The sequence below is a fragment of the Anser cygnoides genome, chromosome 27 (genome assembly GCF_040182565.1).
Source record: "Anser cygnoides isolate HZ-2024a breed goose chromosome 27, Taihu_goose_T2T_genome, whole genome shotgun sequence".
In the NCBI taxonomy this organism is placed as follows: domain Eukaryota; kingdom Metazoa; phylum Chordata; class Aves; order Anseriformes; family Anatidae; genus Anser; species Anser cygnoides.
In genome coordinates this window covers 3,499,366-3,520,070 of record NC_089899.1, presented here as the reverse complement: position 1 = coordinate 3,520,070, position 20,705 = coordinate 3,499,366, and the positions used below count along the sequence as shown (strand labels likewise).

The window sequence follows — 20,705 nt, the reverse complement described above, 5'->3', positions numbered from 1 at the left end:
GCTGTGAGGAGCGGGGGTGTTGCCGAGCGCGGCGGGCGGGCGGGCGGTGAAGCCCTTGCGCCCTCCGCCCCTAACCGAGACCCGAGGCGGCGCGGGGGGGGGGGGGGGGGTCTCGTTCGTACACGTAAATCACACCGTCACGGATTTTAGGGGTTAGAAGGGACCTTGAGAAATCATCGGGTCCAGTCCCCCTGCCGGAGCAGGGATTATCTAAATCAGGTCACACAGGAACGCATCCAGACGGGCCTCGAATATCTCCAGAGATATCTCCAGGTATCTCTTGAATATCTCCAGAGAAGGAGACCCCACAACCCCCCTGGGCAGCCTGTCCCAGCGCTCCGTCATGGCTCCTCACCGTAAAAAAAGTTATCTCATATTTAAGCAGCTTGCACCCATCGCCCCTTATCCTGTCATTGGGTGTCACCGAGAAGGGCCTGGCTCCGTCCTCCTGACGCCCACCTTTCACATATTTATAAATAATAAGGTCACCCCTCAGTCTCCTCCAAGCTAAAGAGCCCCAGCTCCCTCAGCCTCTCCTCGTAAAATCCCTCAAGGGCGGGCGCGAAGAAGACAGAGACGAGCTCTTAGCAGTGGTGCCTAGGGACAGGGCAAGAGGCAGTGGGAACAAGCGCAGGAGGTAATGTCAGCACCAGGAAACATTTCCTCACTTGGCAGGGGAGAAACCTGCATCCCTTCTGACGTTGGGAACCTGAGATGGCAGCATGAGGACCACCACAGGCCAAGGCATGTGGCCCAGCCCCCGCTCATGGTTCACCAGCGCTGTGTTCCCTTGCACTCTCAGTGTTATTATAACTCTTATTATATTATTATATTATATATTATATATTATATATAATAAGAGTTATAATACTCAATACTAAGAGAGTTATATATAACTCTTATTATTATATATAACTTATATAACTCGTAGCACATGAGTATTGCTCACAATACAGCTTCATCTGTTGCTAATAATGGGTCTGCAATGTTGGACTAAGCTGTTGAAGCTAAGCTTCATAGCTATGAAGGATCTCCTGGGCAATAAAAACCAATACTGTTGGCATGTTAACAGACAGAGCTCCTGAGAACAGTGTATGTATTTGGGGAACAAAATCATCTCGTATTTGAGGAGCTGACGAGGTGGGGGGTGCTTCTGGACCTCGTTCTTACCAACAGGGTTGGGCTTGTTAGGGATGTGAAGGTTGGGGGCAGCTTGGGGTGCAGCGACCACGAGATGGTGGAGTTCAAGATGGAACTTGGTGGAAGAAGTAAGGCAAAAAGTAGGATTGCTGCCCTGGACTTTCGGAGATCCAACTTTGACCTCTTCAGGGACCTACTTGGGGGTATCTCATGGGGTAGATTGCTAGAAGGTGAGGGTGCTTGTGAGAGCTGGGCAACATTTAAACAGCACTTCTTCCAAGCTCATTGGAGCATCCCTAAGAGCAGGAAATCAGGAAATGGGGGCAGGAGACCTGCATGGATGAGCAAGGTGCTCACCAACAAGATCAGAAGGAAGAGGAAGGTCTAGGAAATGTGGAAAAAGGGCCTGTCCCCTTGGGAGGAGTATAGGAGTGTTGTCAGGGCCTGCACGGACATGACGAGGAAGGCTAAAACCCACCTGGAGATGAAGCTTGCAAAGGAGATAAAGGATAATAACAAGGTTTTTTTTTAAGTATGTAAACAGTAAAAGGAAGACTGGAGAACAGGAGAGGTGCCTGAAGACTGGATGATAAACAATGTCACTCCGATCTTCAAGAAGGGCAAGAAGGAGGATCCAGGAAACTCCAGGCCAGTCAGTCTCACCTCTGTCCCTGGAAAGGCGTTGGCACAGCTCGTTCTGGATGCCGTCTCCAAGCAATTGGAGGAGAAGAAGGTTATGAGCAGTAGTCAGCATGGATTCACCAAAGGGGAAATCGTGCTCGACCAACCTCGTTGCCTTCTATGATGGCATCACCAGCTAGGTTGGTGGAGGGAGAGCAGTGGATGCCATCTACCTTGACAGCAAGGCTTTCGATACTGTCTCCCACAACATCCTGCTAGCAAAGCTGAGAAAGTGTGGGATAGACGAGTGGGCAGTAAGGTGGGTTGAGAACTGGCTGCTGCTCAGAGGGTGGTGGTCGGCGGCGCAGAGTCCGGCTGGAGACCTGTGACTAGCGGCGTTCCCTGGGGGTCGGTGCTGGGTCTGGTCCTGTTCAACATCTTCATCGACAACCTTGATGAGGGAATAGTGTCTGCCCTCAGCAAGTACGCCGATGACACAAAGCTGGGAGGAGTGGCCGACACGCCAGAAGGCTGTGCAGCGAGACCTGGGCAGGCTGGAGAGATGGGCAGGAAGAAACCTAATGAAGTTTAACAAGAGCAAGTGTGGAGTCCTGCCCCTGGGAAGGAACAACCGCAGGTATCGGTACAGGCTGGGGGATGGCCTGCTGGAGAGGAGCTCTGCGGAGGAGGACCTGGGGGTCCTGGTGGACGACAGGTTGGCCATGAGCCAGCAGCGTGCCCTGGTGGCCAAGAAGGCCAACGGGATCCTGGTGTGCATTAAAAGGAGCGTGGCCAGCAGGTCAAGGGAGGTGATCCTCCCCTCTGCTCTGCCCTGCTCAGGCCTCACCTGGAGCTCTGGGTCCAGTTCTGGGCTCCCCGGCACAAAAAAGCCAGGGAGCTCCTGGGAAGAGGCCAGCGGAGGGCCACAAAGATGATACGGGGCCTGGAGCATCTCCCCTGGGAGGAGAGGCCGAGAGACCTGGGTCTGGTCAGCCTTGGGAAGAGGGCCGAGAGGGGATCTGATCGATGTCTGTAAATACCTGAGCTGTGGGAGGCAGAGGGACACGGCCGACCTCTTTTCAGTGCTCTGTGGGGACAGGACAAGGGGCAGCGGCCACAAAATGGAGCCCAGGCAGTTCCGCACCAACACGCGAAAGAACTTCTTCCCGGTGAGGGTGACGGAGCGCTGGGACAGGCTGCCCAGGGAGGCTGTGGGGTCTCCTTCTCTGGAGATATTCGAGGCCCGTCCGGACGCCTCCCTGGGCAGCCTGCTCTAGGGAACTGCTTTGGCAGGGGGTTGGACCCGGTGAGCTCTGCAGGGCCCTGCCGACCCCTACAGTTCTGTGGTATCCCTTTGTCTCCCACAGATGATATACAGGGGCTGTGGACAACCATCTACCGTTGTTGCAGATGCCTTAGCTCACGTATTTGTCCTTTTAGCTTGCCATTTCCTTTATCTCAAGTTGAATTTTGTGCAACGTTATGTTTGATTTGGTAACAGTGCTGCCCAAGTGTTTTCATTTTAAAATGATCTTACTGTAATAGTGAATTCACTGAGTGTGGCTTTGTGTAATGACTTGCATTGTAACAACTTTTTTTTTTCTTTTTGTCACAGAGAAAAGCTCTTTCCAGAGAGATAGAGAAGGAATTCATTATACTTCTGCCTCATCCTGTGAGACCAGAAGCCATGTGATTCTCAGAAGACACACTTTGCGCATCGGGTTCCTTCTCTGCCTGCCCTTCAAGGCCTTATGGATGAGAAATTTTATGCTTAATGTTTTTCCCTATGCAATACCAAAAGCAATACTGAGAGGCCTACTTACAGTGTCTCTGTCGGCAATAGCTGCGTACTTCTGCACTCATCCTCATGACTTTTTCATTCAGATAACAGAAATGCAGAGACTGTTAAAGGGAGTCATCTCTGATGTGGTACGTTTTGTTTCTTATTTCCCCAAACCAAAAATACCTGAAGTCAGTGGTAATAAAATTACCATTACCCTTCGTCCTTGTGCCCACTGCAGTTGTGCCTCTGTTGGGCTCCCTGTCCGACCCTCTCGACCACCCCTGCCCTGCTCCCTGCCCTCCGGGTGGTTCTCCCGTCCCTCTGTCCCTCCGTCCGTCCGTCCGTCCATTTTCTCTCTCGCTGCTTGTGCCCTTTCCCTTCATTTCCTTCCTCCTGTGCCTTGCAGCCCGTGGCTGCAGGAGGCAACACTTCCCCACGGGACGGGCACAGACACGGACGGAGGGGCAGCGGGACACCTCCCGGGGCCCTGCACAGGACTTCAACAACTTTCTTTCTGCCCCGTGCCCCCCTCCGTGGCTGCGGCCTCGGTCAGCGGCATCGCCGTGCCCGGGGGGGGTTGGCCCAGTGCTGCCTGTGCTCCCCGGGCCGGGGCCGGTCCGCATCAGGCAGCCGCGGCTGCTTGCGGGGGTCTGGGGGGGCCCCGGCCGGACCCCCGGGAGCGGCGGCCGGGGCAGGGAAGGCCCCGCCGGGGGCGGGGGGGGGGGGGGAGGCACCGAGAGCCGCGGGCGCCCGCAGGCCCCGGCGCGGCCTCGCCCCGCAGCATGCCGGGAGTTGTGGTCTTCGGGCTCCGTGCTGCCAGCAGCCCGCCTCGGCTCCCGGGGCATGCCGGGAAATGTAGTTCCGCGCTGCCGCTCGGCTTCCGAGCGCGGGCAACGCGGGCAGGTAGGAAGGGCGGCTCCCCCGCGCGTGCGCGGAGCGGGCTGGCGCGGCGGCGCCTGGTGCCGCCTGGTGGCGGAAGGCGGCACTGCGGCTCCGCGCTCCCCCTGCTGGCCGCACCGCGGCACTGCAGGCGGAGCGGCGCCGCGCATGCGCCGTGGCAGCGCGTCGGCCCCCGCTCGCCCTGAGGGCGGTGGGGGCGGGCCCGAGGCCGTGGAGGTGCCCCTGGGGCAGGGCTGGGGCTCGGCCGAGCTCCCTGTGAGGCGTGGGTCTGAGAGCAGCAGCGGCGGGCGCGTACCGTGTGGCCTTTTTCAGGGTTAGGGACAGTTGGGTATGTTTTGGAGGTCTCCCCTGCCGTTTTGGTGGCGGTAGAGCCTTTGGACCTTGCAGCCTTCCGGAGCGTGACTGCGTGGAATTCACTCAACAGGGGGACATTCAGCAGAGGTTGCGGCCAACTTGGTTGTGGGACGTGACAGGGCACGCTTACGCTTTTGGGTTGTATTTTAATCACTAGATACATCAAGCCCTCTGTGTAGCTCCCCAGGGGATTCACAGAGCTTCATACACACCGCGAGGGGCTTGGCCACGTAGGCGCAGTATTACCAAGAGGCTGAGCAGGGTCACTGTAGGTACCATAGCAGGGTCACCTTTTCCGTCTCTGGAGGATAAGTCTGTGATTCCCCCTGCCAGGGCTGCTCTGTGTGCATGGCTTTTTGGCATTTGTGGACCTGAAGGTTCTTCCTGGCTCCGGTCTCTGTGCTCGAGTCCTCTGCGAGGAGCTGCACTGTTCGTGTGTCCCTCACGGATATGAGCTTCGCTTTTTGTTTCTTGTAGCCCAGCCCACAGGCACAAACTAAGCTGGAAATTTGAACGAGGAATGAGGGCGACTGGACGGTGCTGTGGGCAGCGAGTTGGTCAGTGGGTTTTGTTAGTCTGTTTTGCCTTGGCAAGCACCGTGTGACAGCAGTGTGCATCTCCTGCCATGTTTCTGAGGCGCGCCAGATGCCAACAGTTCCAGATCCTGGCAGATCCTAGAACCCGGAGATTCTCGGAGTGCAGGAGCAAGGAGCGTGATGCATCTCTTTGGGATGTTAGGTGAGCGAAGTGTCAGTGCTGGGCTGGGGGACGTGGTCCTGGGGCTTGGCTGTATGGGAGGAAAGAAGTGGTGAGGGTACAGACTGCTTTGTGGATTGTCACGTTTGTCTGTTCTTCCTCCTTGGTCTAACCCACGTGGCCTTGGCTCAGCATGGCAAGTGGAAACGCTAAACCTCGATCAGGAAGGTGAGTGGAGAAAAGCTGGAAGAAAGGAATGGGTTTTGGTTTGGTAGTCTATTGGCCCACCTCTGGGTGACTTCGCTTTTCAGGGGATGAAGAGGAAACGGGCAATGTCCTGGTTGGCCTCTGTGGTCCATGTTGAGGCTGGATTCTGACCGCTGGGAATTAAGTCAAGGGGCAAATACTGGGGGGGGGGGGGGGCATACATCTCATTCTAGGGGCAACACCTTCCTGGCTTTACTACCAGGTAGCCAACACCACCCCTTGCCGTTCAGGCCTGGCCATCTGATTACAGGATGATGCCCATGTTGTGTCTGGTGTGCATTAATACCAGAATATTGGATACGTTAATGAATATTAACATTCCCATAATTACCATATTCGGTACAACATAGATAATTCCCTTCCTCACAGGTAACATTTCCACATCCAGGGTCGGTATTATTGCCCCCTGAATTTCCAGCAGTATGAAGAACGATATACATACTAATATAAAAACCAAAATACCCTGGGAACACTCTATGTAACCCATCTCTTTTTCCCAATTACACATGGTATTCATTATTTTTTCCCAAGGAGAAGTTAAAGGTTAGTTTACAACTATGATTCACACCTCCTAATTTTTAAATTCAAAGGTTCTCCTCTAGGAACAGTCTCTCAGGTCTCAGGGTCAACTGATGTCTTCGCCTGGGTGTAATGAGTGTACTGAGTCCACCATTTCTCAGCTGTTCTTACTGCCCTCTCAGTAGTCAGGAGTACCTGGAACGGTCCGTCCCACTCAGGTTGCAGTTTCAGTTCCCTCCACGCTCGTATCAAAACCCAATCTCCTGCTCGGAATGGATGGATCGGGGCTTCAAGGTTGGGGTTTGAGCTAACGATCCACGGGTCCTGGGCGATGACAAAGAAGACAACATCCCAAATATGTCGTTTTTAAGAAAAGGACCTTTTGTCTCGAATTGAGGTAATTCATTCCCTTTGCCCAGGTCCGGCAATCCAAATAGTGTTTCATATGGTGAAACTCCCACATCTTTCCTTGGCGCCGTTTGAATTTGGAGAAGTGCCAAAGGTCAGCACTTCGTTCCGGGGAGCCAAGTTTCCAGGACGCAGTCAATTGCTTCTTTACTGTCTGATCCGCTTCTTTACTGTCTGATCTGCTTTCCTGTCTGATCCCAATGAGTGACCCTGCCTCAGGTACGTACAACAATTGCCCTAGTCTCAGCCTGGTGTCCCCAGAAAGTAGCACTGTTATCTCAGCCCCTTCTATCCCCAGAGAGATGGGGGAAGGTGCCCCCAGCTTGTTTCTGTCTTTCTCACCGCTTCAGCCCATCAGCGATAGGTAATAAATGTTATTAATCTCCCTATGCTAAGTCTGTTTTGCCCGTGACAATAATTGTAGAGTGACCTCCCTGTCCTTATCTCAACCCTTGAGCCCGTTTCATTTATCAGGGGCTCTCAGTGGGACTAGCTTTCTGGGGAGCCCTGACTCCCCTATTCTGAACTGGTAACAGCAAACAATCGCTCCTCCTTCGTCCACTCCGGATACTCCTATTGGAAGTGAGCGGCCTTAGAACATCTTCTCAAAGCCTGTCCCTGCTAGGATTTAGGCTGCAACACAGGTAGCTTTCCTTGCATGCCATTCCTTCGTCTCTCTTCCTCTCCCTTCCATCCTGGACTCAACTTCCCCTGAAAGTTTTCTTCCTCTATCCCCAATCCTCTGCCTCACTACCCGGTACACTGTGAAGACCATTAGTTTCGCTCCCTGCTTTTCCTTCTCCCCTCCCCTCCTGACAAATGCCTTCAGGGCCTCCCACAGGAGGGTCTCCAGTGACTGTTCACTCCATCCTCCCACCTTCTGGAGCTTTTTCTGTGTATCTGGCCAGGCTTTAATCACAAAATGAACTTTAAAGAGCCCTTGGGCTACCGGGTCCTCAGGATTCATCCCCGACTACTTTCTCCTTCTGACCCCAAGTCTCTCGTATGATTTCTCTGTTGTGGGTTGTTATTATCCCAGTTGGATAAGTGGATATTTCTGCTCTATCAGAATTAGTCCTAGTCTGGGGGGGTTGGTTCTTTCCCAGTCTTGCATAGGGTCACAGAACCTATTTGTCCTTGCCTCCCTGAGACCTCCCTAAGAGGATACATAGGAGCGTTAGTACTGGGAGCATAGGGGAAGGTGAAATTCTCAATACCTCTTCTACCTTGTTCTAATTCCTACCAGAGCCCAAAGCGCCCTCCTTCTCTAGGGACAGTGTTAATTGCAGTCCCCGTCTCCCTACCTGGAGCAGCTGCTGCTGCCACCAGTGCAATATTAGGATTACAGGGAGGGGGTAAATTACCCAAGGGTTCCCATTGACCCGTCCTTCTCTCTGACTCCTCTTTCTCCTGGTCCTGACCCTTTTTCAATAAAAACTGACTCACCCCCTGCACCCAGCAAGCAGCATAACTTGACTCCTCCTCTGAAAGAGAAGTCTTCTTGTTTACATATCAATTTAAAGCCTGAATTGTCATCCTACCCGTATTTTGGCCAAAATCCTGCTGTTTCCTTAATTCGTTCCTTTGTCCAGATTAATACACAGTACTTAATCATTTTCTTTTTATCATTTCCTCTCATTTTGGTATTATTTTTCCACTTTCTTACCATTCTTCCAGAAGGACTGTTGGCAGGCACTGCCCCAGGATATCTCCCTGTTCCCTGGAACCCTCATTTCCTATTTTTCCTAGCCCTTGTCAGTGTGTTACAGAATTTGTCCTCCTGCAGGGTACCACACACTAACGTTCCAGCTCTAGAAAATGAGGGTGTATTGCAGAGCGCTTTACTGTGCAAGGCAGTACCATACACTCAGGGGTTAACCAGATTCCCCGACGTACTGCTGTACCATACACCACATTTCCCCAAGACTCTTCCTTTCTCACGTTTACCTTTCACTTCTTCTGTCCCTGGCCTCACCCCTCACGGAGCTGCAGAACCACGTGTCAGGTCTCCACACTCACTTCCTACGGAAGTACGTCTCAATCACGTCACACAAGAGTCTTACCCGACCCCCAAGGCAATAATTAATATTTCTTACCTTGGTCTGTGCAGAGTTACCAGGTCAATTCTCAAAACTGGAGTGCCTACCTTCCTTTCTTCCCCAGCTCTTCACCAATGCTGCCTTCTTAACCGGTCTCAGTTCCTTCATCAGCTCTCTGCATCACCAAGGCACAGGACCGGTGAAATCAGCGGGGCACGCCTTCCTGCTGCGGTGGTAACAGGGCTCCCCAGAAGGCAACAGGATCCCGGACAAGCCCCCAGTTTGTGAGGAACACTCTGTAGCCAAGAACACAGGCTCACACATGTCTCAGTGAAGCAGCGTTTTTATTTGTGACTGCAATAGCAGGCATCCTGCAAGCAGGAGCACACAGTCAAAGTCTATCATAACCTTATATTCCCTATTACCCGATGCTTGATTCCTCCCCTGGTTCCTCACTGGCTGAGTACTACAGGGTCACAAGCTACTCAACACTTATTACTGTACCATATATGTACAATTTCATTTGACCAACCATTAATTTCTCCTTTTCCTTTTTTTTTTTCCTTCTCTCATGACTAGAAGGCCCGTGACTTTTTGTTTTTTACTGATTTCGCACTGTTCGTCCTGTTTTTCTTAGTTACCATCCTTATTTTGGGACAGCGGGGCCTTCCCCTTATCTGCTTACCGTACTCCCCACAGCTATGCTACTGTCATGCCTGCACAATCACTTTTGAATATGCAAGGTTAGTGGAATTTCCCGCTGCAAAAACACATTCTATCACAAAAACACTACTTTGTTTCTCACCGGTCTACCAAAAGGCTTCCGTTGTGACCATTGTTGGGAGAATTTGGCGACGTAGGTGTTGGGTTAGAGTCATAATTAGTATGTGGGTTACGGTTAGTGTTAGGGTTTGGAGAGAGAGAGTGCACAGAGTCCTGTTGTGTGTGGGGTTGTGTAAGGGCTGCCCAAGGAAGTTCAGGTCTACCAAAAGGCTTCCGCTGTGAGCACTATTTCATGGGAGAATTTGGTGACATAGTTGTTGGCTTTGGGTCATAATAAGGGTTCGGGTTAGGGTTAGGGTTAGGGTTCGGGTTCGGGTTAGGTGAGAGAGAAAGCGCAGAGTCCTGTTGTGTGGGGGGTTGTGTAAAGGCATCCAAATGAAGTTCAGGTCTACCAAAAGGCTTCCCTTGTTAGCACTAGTTCATGGGAGAATTTGGTGACGTAGGTGTTGGGTTAGGGTCATAATTAGGGTTAGGGGAGCAGCCAACCTACTGCTCCACCTCTCCCTTCTCCGTGGGACTACAGACTTCCTGCCACTAATGGCAGCGGTGGGCTCAGCGGCAGCAGTGGCAGAAAATATCACCTCTGACAGTGGCAGCCTGAAAGACAGTCTGCTTATCACTGGGACAAGATGCCAGCTAGTTAGGCATTATCGTATTTAAGCCTCTTATTCTACTAGCCTATTTTTTTTTTTACTATTAGCTGTCCTGGCTATTAGCAGTTAACAATTACTGTGTCACTTCTTACTTCCTCTCACCTTGTCTTTTTGAAAAGTAAAAGCCTGTCTTCTTCCAAAGTTTTTGCACTGTTGAGATGTGTGGTCTCCGAAGGCTTGGAGAAAGGCTTTCATAGCAAACCCGACCAACTCAGCGTTCTGCGAAGAATAAATAAACCTGTAATTCAAAAATTCACAAGTGAAAATTACTCTCATTCCTTTGACTGTTCTTTCACCAGCTGGCAGGCTGTCTCATCTAGCCGCTACCCACCCCCTGCCTCTAACTAAAGCATTAAGGAACCTTGGCATAACCTTGTTCATACCATAAGCAATGTCTTATGATTAGGGAAGGATTTGAAGCTTGAATTAAAGGTTTAGAATAAATGAGTCACATCCTGCAACAGAGAGGTCAGTGGATATACAAAAACTAAACTAGCTCAGGGAAACAACATGAGTGCTCCACAAGTGTTAAATCATCTTGTCAAATTTATCTTAGTTTTAACGGAGGAGATTAATATTAAACTTTTAGTAAACATCAGTGTTCTAAAAATAATGTAGAGAGGGAACATTTTCTATCTTTGATTGAAAACCGCTGTTGAATGGTATTTGTATTAGTAAAGTGTCAAACAGATAACGTATCTGCTGGATAAACAAGCACACAAAAAAAAGGAAGTTTCAGATCAACGCATAACTCACCGAGAAACGTGGCTAACATAGCTTGCTAAAAAAAGAATGTATGAACACTTGGCATTTGCATAGACGTTTTTACAGGTTGGGTAAAGTTTGCTGTAGCTGGTAAGCGTAACTGTCACCATTCATTTCAGACAGTTTTGTGTAAGAGGTCTTTGGGGTTCTTACGAAGCAGACAGCTGAAATGCCTGAGATCTCCAAACACAGGCAGACACATGCCGCCTCCTAAAACAACAGCAAAGCTGCGGCCACTCAGGAATCTGAGAATTTGAGCTATGTGGGTGAAAATGATTTCACTGGATGTTTTGTGCATGATTATGAATAGAGGTGATAGAAAAACATAGACAAGTGGCTTAAAGACAGCTTCAGGAAAAGCCAGACACAACCCCAGGAGCACTGAGGGACCACGAAGAAAAAGCTTTAAAAATGAGCTCTTACCCTGGATGCTCACAGAACGAGATTTGGAACTGTGAGAAAAAAAAAATGCCTTCTTGAAAATTTGTTTTCAGAAAAAACAGAGCTTTGACTTTCTTAATGGAGATAGTGGAACTTCACTGTTCTGGATTTCACTGATCCCAAACACCTCAGCCAAATACTAAAACCAGCTGCTGCTAACTGCAATATTTTTTCTTATTATTATTTTTTTCTACCTATACTATAAATGTTTTGTTTCTTTTGATCTTAGGCCAAATATTCATTTTTCAATGCAAAAACCTAAGTTCTGTTTCTGAAGCACATGCATATTAGTAAGGACACCGGGGCAGAATACAATTTTCACTCACCTAGGGGCTGGCAGATTCCAAAAATATTTGGATTAGCAGGACTCCAACATAAAGAAGACCGGATCAAAGGAAGCTGACACCAGTATCCCCACCTAACTTTTACACAACTGCCAAGGCTCCCAGTTTTTGCCTAGCACACAAGGTCGAATGTGGTAAAATATAAACTAATACAGCACACAGTTTGCTTTTTTAACCAAGACATTTTCCTAGCTCATGGACAGAAGAGAAACACAGTGAAGGGCAGGAAAAAATTGAGCGCAGGGCTAATCTTCGGCCAAATTTTCAGTTGGTGTAAATTGTCATTGCTCCACTTCAGCGCACAATGACAATTGACGCCAGCTGAGGCTCTGGTGACTCAGTTTGGTGACTCCCCATTGCAAAGGCTGTGATGGGCAGCTGCTGGAAATCCAGCTTCCCCGACAGTCACGTCTCATTCACGCTCAGGAATTCCAGATCCAAATTTCCCCGAAGCAAACATTTTACGTAGCTACCTTGGTAACGGTAATAAAAGTATAACTTCCAGGTGAAGTCTCCAGAAACAATCCAATAACGTACTAATGTTGACAATATATAACAATTATAGTGGAAGCACTGGCTGTTTTTGTTAAACCCACAGAATTAATACAGCATAATAGACTGGAAAAGACCACTTTGCATTATTCCTGTTCATAAATTTACCGGGCTCTCTCTTAAAAACAAAATAATAATAATTTCTTGCCTCCAATACCTTCACTGCAGGACTTCCAGAATCTGACGCCTCTGACAGCTACTAATTTTTAGCCCATATTTATTCCTGATCAGCTCATTTTATCAAAGCACTAGGCCTTGACCTTATGGCTGAGGAACATAATTTACCCTTTAAGGCAGGCAAGATTTGCAGGGAGAAGTAACATCATTTATTGGATCAACAGCTATAGCTAAGGTGCTGCAAACAAGCTTTTAGGCCATAAACCTTTCTTAAGGCCTGAAACAGAGAAATTCAAGTTAAATACAGCTTGGAGGCAGTTGTTCTGAATAAATAAATAAATAAAATAAAAATTAATGATGCTTCAAAGTTACCCATTTTGAGAAAAAGGTGCCATTGGTGTCCGCAAAATACTGGGGATATTTATAAGGTGTGAAACACTGAATTTTTAAAAAGAAAAAGGACACAGTGGTTTGGGTGATTTAAGCTCTATTATACAAGATATTATTTAAAAATGCATGCTGTATGATTCACATCATTATGTTAATCTGAAAAACATTCAGAACTACCGCTAACTCTGCTTTACCCAACATATTTCAAGAGAGATTTCAGAAGTATCTGAAACAATTAAAACTAAAGCACAGGTTCTACAACATGTATTTCTGTTGAGAGGCATTTATGCAAATAAACTATTTATTCAAGTTCAGGTAGAGTTAACACAGCTTGAAAAGCGTTGCTTTACATGAGTGAACTGGGGAATAGGAAGCCCTCAGGAAAGCTAGTATCATTGTATATATATAATATAATATATATCTATATAATATAATATATATCATCTATATCTATATTATCTATATATATAATCTATATATTATCTATATATATCTTTATTATCTATATATAATATATATCTGTAATATAATTGTATAGCATGTAATTTTATGACTTTGTGTCTACGTATGAAGTACAAGCCCAAGGTTCAAAATATTCCCCCTAAAGTTTTAAAAGATCGTGGATTTACTGATTTTAGTCATCAGCATCTGCATATTCCTTTCTCTGAACAGCTTTCCTAAAAACAGGAAAAAAATATTTTAGTTCCCGTATCAGAAGTTTATAGAGAAACAAAAAATTCCTTTTTCGTTACATTCCTGGATGCATTTAAAATAATCAAAGTGGGCTTGGGAAAAAGAGGAGGAAAGCAAAGAGGGAGCTCGTCTGACTTCAAGGAAAAAAAAACGAGGCACTTAATTATATCCTCGCACACCTCCATACCCTTCCCCAGATCTCCCAAAGGAAATGTAAAAAGGGGTGACATTTTCACCTACCCCATTACTAATTTAGGCAAAGGGAAGGCTTGCCAAAAAGCTATTTATAGCCAAGGCAGCGAGGGCAGCGGAGTGGGGGTCTGCAAGGGGTGCAGAAACAGGTGCAGCGGCAGCGCGCATGACCCTATATGCCGAGGTGAGGATTGGTTAATCCGGGCTCTAAAATATGGCATCTTGGGCTCATGATAGTCATAGGGCTTTTCCATCACCAGGCGGGGCGGGGAAGCCACGGGGAGGGCGCTGCGGCGGGGCTCTATAAATTAAAGCTCAACCCGCCTTTTCTTCAATGGAATAGTAAAGCGGAGCAGGGCTGAGGGGGGAAACGGGCAGGAAAAAGGGGGGAAAAAGGGCCCGGAGCGGCTTTGTGCTGCCAAAAGCCACTTCAGCCTTCCTCAGCCCCGTTACTTTCCTCGCCGCATTCCTGCTACAGAAGCAGCTCCGCGGAGATGAAATACATCATAGGCATCGGAGGGTAAGTTCCTACCGGTGCCATCGGTAGCTAATACGCTGCTTTTCCTTTGTGCCTAATTGCTGTAAAATGAGCTGAGCCTTGGGGGTTACATAAGGGACCGTCGGGGTACGGGATTCTGGAAAACCGGCAAGTTGCTGACTCTTAATGTGTGCTTTATGTAACACCGAGGGCCCTGCAGGGAGGCGTCCCCCAAACTTCTATAGCATTAACGGGAGGCTGCCTGAAGTAGGAAGAAGTATTGTAAATAGGCTGAAGTAGAAAGAAGTATTGCAAATAGACTGAAGTAGAAAGAAGTACTGCAAATAGCCCCATAGGTGAAGTTACAGGCGTGGCGCGCCTGAACTCTGTAAAAGGATGTTTTCAGCATCAATTTAGGCTTTTAAAAGCCTCTCTGAAGGACACGGGGAAGGGGGGGGAACTGCTTTGAGTTGGATTATTGGACAAAAAGCTCTGTTCGGCAGCAAGGGAGGGCTTGGAAGCAGGCCTGCGGCTGAGGACAGGCTGCCTGATGCAACTTGGCAGCGCTCCACTCACTGCAGAGGAGCTCGCAAAAGTGACCCCCGGCAAGACTGAGCCGAAAGGCAGGTCGAGGACAGCGTGTGATCTTGGGAGCCTTTGGATTAAAAAAATAGAGATTAAGCGCACTCAGGCTTGACAGCTCTCCCGTCTGGGGGGGTGGGGGTGGGGGTGCAGATGTCTCGTGTTAAGGCAGGTTCTGCGGCTACAAGTCTGAATGGCTGTAAAAGGAAGGAGCTTCCCTCATTCACAACTAATTTAGTGCATTATAAAGGCACTTTTCGCGTGCCTTGCTCTCACGGGGCAGCCCCTCAAGCCGACGAACGCCAGCCTCCTGAACAGAAGCGTCAGGGGGGAACGAGGGGCAGCAGCAAGGGGGGTTCGGGCGCTTTACGCCCACTCCCGAAGCTGAGGGAAGGGGCTCAGCCCCCCCTCCCCCTCCTCCATCTTGCGGAAACACCCGCGGGGCTTCCCCCAGCCCCGGGGAGGGCCGCGAAGGCGGGGGGACGGAGCGGCCGAGATGGCGGCGGGGCCGCTCCCCTCAGCGGCGGGGGAAGGGGGTGGGGGAGGGGTAAGGACGCGCCGTCCCGCGCGCGGGAAGCGGCGGCCGTTACGAGCGGCGCGAGCCGCGGCCGGACCGGGGGGGGGGGGGGGGGGGGGGGGGGGGCGAGAGCCAATCAGCGCCCAGCGCGCTCCGCCGAGGCGGGAAATTCAAACGTGGCGGGCGGGCTGCGCGCACCCCGAAGTGGTTCTGTCAGCGCCGTGTCCCCCCGTCAGCACCGTGTTCCCCGTGTCCCCGTCAGCACCTCAAAGCAGCTCTGTCAGCACCGTGCCCCCCCGTGTCCCCCGTCAGCCCCGTGTCCCCCGTCAGCCCCATGTCCCCCGTCAGCCCCATGTCCCCGTCAGCACCCCAAAGTGGCTCCCCCATCTCCGTGTCCCCCGTGCCCGTGTCCCTCATCCCGTTCCTGTCTCACGTTCTCTGTTTCAGCGTCACCAACGGTGGCAAAACCACGCTGACCAACAGGCTTGTCAAGGCGCTGCCCAACTGCTGCGTCGTCCACCAGGACGACTTCTTCAAGGTGAGCCCGGCGCCTCCCGCTCGCCCCCGGCACGCGCCGCCGCTCCCACGCGTAGCAGTGGCCCCAGGCACCGAAAGCTTCCCTCAGTCCCCAGGACAGACCCAGCCGTAGCTCAGCTAAAAGCCCCCTGCCCGTGTGGACACCTCAAGCTGGGCCTTTGCTCCACGTTTCACCTCAAAAATGTGCCCCCAGCAGCCCTCAGAGCCCGCACAGCGCGGCTTGCACCTGCGGAGTGGTGCCGAGCCACAAGCGCTGCTCTGGCGGCGGCCTCGAGCATGAATTTGGGTCAGAGGCCAGCCCTCGGCGCGCAGGAGAAGGTCCCACATGGTTTTCCGTAAGGATGTGGAACGTGGCACACGTAAAGCTTTCACTGGCCCACGAGTTACGCTGTGCTGCCCTGTATTTTTGGTAGAAATGTTAGGAGGAGTTCAGGTATCTATTATTGGTCAGGTAAACTCGAAGTTACTTAGCGCTGCATTGGCATATTAAGTCCTCACGTGCTCGCTCTAGGCCCCCTGTTTATTAATAGTTTGGCCAGGAATAATTCTTTACCTGCTCGCTTATAAATAGGGGACCTGGAGTGTTTTGGCCAGCGATAGCATACCAAATTGTCAGCCTCAAACTCTTTGCCACACGTGCCTTATCTGAGCCAAGAATGCTTTCTCAAAGCTCTCGGGTTGGTGAAAAACGGGAACTTAAAATTTTAACTTGATCCCAGTGAGGTCGGCAGTGGTTTCGTTAAGTGAACACTTCGTTGGGTGTTGCGGTAGCGTCCAGGTTGTGATCGGATCTTAGGTAACTGATCACGCTGAGTTTGCAGCAATGTTTTATTGCTCACTATATTTCAGCCACAAGATCAAATAGAAGTCGGGGAAGACGGCTTTAAACAATGGGATGGTAAGAGCAGTGTTCGCTATAGGATGCAGTAATGTATATTTTTTTCCTAAGTATTTCTTTTTAATTATTAAAGTTTTAATAGTAAATTAATTGTAATTTCAAAATTTACAAGTTCATTATATATTATACTTTCAAACCTGTGTGGTTCAAGGTATTTGATTGTGTACCTCTTTCCCACCCACCCCCTTTCTTCTAACTAGTGTTGGATTCCTTGGATATGGAGGCAATGGTGAGCACTGTGCGTGCCTGGATTGAGAACCCAGTGAAGTTTGCCCGTTCCCACGGGGTGAATGTCACGCCTGGCTCTAAAGAGCCAGCCTCCAAAGATATCCATATTTTGGTCATTGAAGGCTTCCTGCTTTATAATTACAAGTAAGGTTTGGGGAACTATTAATGGCTTTCCAGGGAGGAACGCTAGATGACTAGTGCCAGGACTAAAACCTCCTTTTTACTAATACACCCTTCCTTCTCCTTCTGAGGTATCATGTCTAAGAATTTCTCACGCGTAAGAAATCTGCTGCTGGTAAAACCGGGCTGCCCGCAGTGGCTTTTTTGGGGTAGGGCAGGAAGCTCTCCTTCCCTCCTGTTCTCCCACCGCACTGCCTAAACCATGACCTGAGAAGGTCATTGATAAGAACGAGGAGATAATCAGTGCTGCGTTCACTGCTTGGAATCCCTCCTGGGCTTCAGGGATAGTTCTCATGTGGTACATGTGCTTGCTTAACGCTGACTAAATTCAGCCGAGTAATTAATTGTACGTTGGATCAAAGATCAACCTTTTCGCATTCTTATATGGGGAAAAAATGCTTGGCAAGAAGCTGGGAAGACAAGTAGAGGAGAGAGCGGAGATTTCCAATAGCTAAATATATAAACTCCAGAAAAATGTGTGCTATAAACACAGCGAGCAGAGGGCTGGCTCCAGGCTGTAGCTTTGTTTACAAAACTTTTGCAAGAACAAGCTGTGCGTGACACTTGGCAAAAGTGGAATTCCTCCTGAGCTGTGCCACAGGACGAGCAGCCCTGGGCTGCGTGCACAAAGCGCGGCCAGCCGCGGGCTGCCCCAGCACAGCACCTGCTGCTCTTGGCCCGTCCCTTGGGAGGTGACGCTCGTACCTCTCCTGAAGGTTACAAATACCACCCCAGTGCTCCGTCCCGGGAGCAGGAGCCTGCCCTTCGTCTGGGGAATATTTTATATATTTTTATATTCCCCAGAGCTTGCTCGATTCACGCCATATGCATTTTCCAGACATCCCACCAGGGTCAAACTAGCTGCTTAGGTTAGATTCTGCTTTTTAGATTTTAGAATCATTCTATGATTCTATGCTTTTTAGATATTTTTTTTTTCAGGGTTTATTTTCTTCAGCCTAATAGCAGTGCAACTCCGTAAGCCACGGTGGAGCTCAGTGACTGGGTTTCTGGAGGAACCTGTACCAAACCTGTTTCTCCGTGCACGTTTTGACAGCTCGCTTCTGCACGATGATAAGTTTGTTTGTGCCAGACTGAGGAGCTAAAACTTCAGCTGACTTCAAACAAAACTGAGCGGATAGAGCAAGAGCTGTGGTTCAGCCCCCAGGCCCACCTAGCCCCACGTCTAATCTTCCCCAGTAACTCGTAGCAGATATTGGGGAGGGAGGGAGAGTTCTGACCTCTGAAAGCTCACATTGTTCATGTTTTATAGCAAGTAATAAACCTGCCATAGATCAGATCTTGCCTTAATGAAAAGCAGAATTGCCTGCAATAGTCATACATGTAAGAAGCAGAAAGATTTGTATGGCTTTCAGGGGTAACTTAGCACTTTATCAGAAAGCAATAAATAGACACGTTCTTTCTTTCCACCCCACCCTAGACCACTGATAGACCTCTTTGACATACGCTACTACCTGGCAGTTCCGTACGATGAATGCAAAAGGAGGAGAAGGTAAGCAGATGCTTTGACTTTGATTCTTCCTCCCCAAAAACACTGCCTGCTGCAGTCAAGAGAAGCAGCCTTTTGAGCTACCTGCATCTTCTTGTCATCGGGATGTATCTGTGTCACTTGCAAATTGGAATTACAGTTAAAAAGTTTAATCTAATTGGAGGAAGAGACTTTCATGTGGCGATACTGAAGCTCTGGCTGCCCCCTTTGTGGGGCTTTTGTCAAGAGTGCATCCGTTAAGGGCTGCAAAGAGAGCAGTTTTGTTGCGTGCTTCCCTCGTGAGCCCCAGCACACCCCTAGCGATGCTCGCTTTGCCTGCCACTACATTCCATATTCCTTTGGGTGTCTGAATAAACTTCGTGTAAAATGTGGAAGCTGTTGCCAGTTATTGATAAGAGCAACCAGTTCTCACATGCACGCAGCTGTCAGGTTAACGTCAGGCTTTGGTACTGCACGAGGGTGCAGTCCCCGCGGTCCTAACGCTGCTTCCCACCTCCACGTTTGCAGCACGCGCAACTACACCGTCCCTGACCCCCCCGGGCTCTTCGATGGACACGTCTGGCCCATGTACTTAAAGCACAGGAAAGAAATGGAGGACAACGGTGTTGATGTTGGTAAGGCTCTCCAAACCCAAATCCTTTGGTACTATGCTCTGGATTTTAAGGAAGTCGGTAATGTAATCAAGGCAACTTCAACTGTAATGATGCAAGGCGCTATTTTTATTACTAAGTTGTAGTCCTGGCCTACTTTCTGGATGGATAAATATATGCAGTCTTACAGCTAAGAACTCCTTCTCTTTGTTTTTATATTATTAAGAACATTTTCCTTTATTATAAGGAAAAATAAAACTTTATAATGGGCTTAGAGGTTTTGGGGGACATAGGTTTCTCAGAAGGGTTCTGTTTTCTGGAAAACAGAAGTGGAAAACAAGTCGTCATTTGGATTAATCCAGTAAAATAACTAAAAAACTAATCTACATATAAACTTTGTTCCGAGTAGAAGCCTATGGACAGACTCTGTCTTTTTTCTTTCAGTTTATTTAGATGGACTGAAGTCTAGAGATGAGCTTTACAATCAAGTCTTTGAAGATATTCAGAACAGGCTTTTGAACTGCTTATAGGTAAATACATCCTGCTCCAAGGGGGTGAAATGTGAGGGGCTGACTGCTGGAAACAATCTGTTCTTATGCTCGGATGGTCACGCTGTTCCTTCTTGCTTTGCAGGGTCTCGGAAGACCTGAAAGACCCATGTACAGAATGATGTAAATAGTACTTGGAAGTCAGAGTTGGGGTTTGTGTAAACACTTCTTACACTGCCCTTTGGAAAGCATCTTTTGTATATAATTGAAAAATGAAGATAAGTTATTTGCAGCTGTGATGGACAGGATTTTTTTTTTAAATTTTCCTATTTTATATTCCACTGGCTTAAACATAAGTTGAAAATGCATTTTCATGGTGGGACAAGTAGAGATGCATTTGGAAAACAACTGCCTCTCTTGCTTATATGCTTCTGCAGATATTAAGCCTTTATGTAATGGCTTGTTTGTAACGTCATCTTTCAAATTCAGTAAAAATCTATTTAAAATCTCTTTTCTGAGCTCCCATTTTAATACGTCGATCACCTTTAGTAGAAAGAGGTGCACGCACACCACCACCAGTACAACAGCAGCCCACACATCTCGTGGCATTTGACATTTCATGCTAACCATACCTGTGCAGCTTCAGGCAGCCTTGCTTTAAGCGATAACTCCAGCCTGGAAACATAGTTCGGGCGTCCAACAAGGGTGAGAGTCTCAGAGGCGATCACGGGAGGTGAACAGCACCGCGGATATTTTTAAATCGCGGGTGTGAAACCAGCTTTATGTCAGCCTCAGCTTGTCTGCATTTCTCACTTTGTGCTCAGGCAAATGAGCGTGCAGAGATACCGTGGCCCGTTTCACAGAACTGTGGAGTGCTCCCAAGGTGAGAGGTTTGGGCGGACGCCTGCATTTCTGCCTTTTGCAGTCCAGACGAGAGTTATTGTGTCCTAAATTCTCCAGCTAGCTGAATTTTGTGAGGTGGGGACTGCTGTGTTACTGAATTGAAAATCCAGCAGGAAAATCTGTGGGTTTTCTCAGGGAAT

The 20,705-nt window shown here is 49.1% G+C and overlaps 1 protein-coding gene and 1 long non-coding RNA gene across 2 annotated transcripts; one reads left to right on the top strand and one right to left on the bottom strand.

Moving 5' to 3' along the window:
* Positions 1–3,617: 3,617 nt before the first annotated feature.
* LOC125184510 (uncharacterized) lies at positions 3,618–9,190 on the bottom strand. The gene is made up of 4 exons (XR_007168634.2): positions 8,785–9,190; positions 6,476–6,604; positions 3,728–5,585; positions 3,618–3,632 (listed from the first exon to the last, which is right to left on the bottom strand). It is a non-coding gene; the product is annotated as an uncharacterized lncRNA (long non-coding RNA).
* Positions 9,191–13,990: 4,800 nt separating this feature from the next.
* Positions 13,991–20,172, top strand: NMRK2 (nicotinamide riboside kinase 2). Its single transcript, XM_048077784.2, has 8 exons — positions 13,991–14,177; positions 15,682–15,772; positions 16,621–16,669; positions 16,870–17,041; positions 18,516–18,587; positions 19,092–19,198; positions 19,619–19,704; positions 19,808–20,172. The coding sequence occupies exons 1-7, from the start codon at positions 14,152–14,154 to the stop codon at positions 19,702–19,704; spliced, it is 603 nt and encodes a 200-aa protein (XP_047933741.1). The 5' UTR covers positions 13,991–14,151; the 3' UTR covers positions 19,808–20,172.
* Positions 20,173–20,705: the final 533 nt, after the last annotated feature.

Coding starts and splice junctions, on each gene's coding strand:
- NMRK2 (XM_048077784.2), top strand. CDS start 14,152: ATGAAATACATCATAGGCATCGGAGG. Junction 18,588..19,091: donor GAATGCAAAAGGAGGAGAAG/GTAAGCAGATGC, acceptor CCACGTTTGCAG/CACGCGCAACTACACCGTCC. Junction 19,199..19,618: donor GGACAACGGTGTTGATGTTG/GTAAGGCTCTCC, acceptor TTTTTCTTTCAG/TTTATTTAGATGGACTGAAG.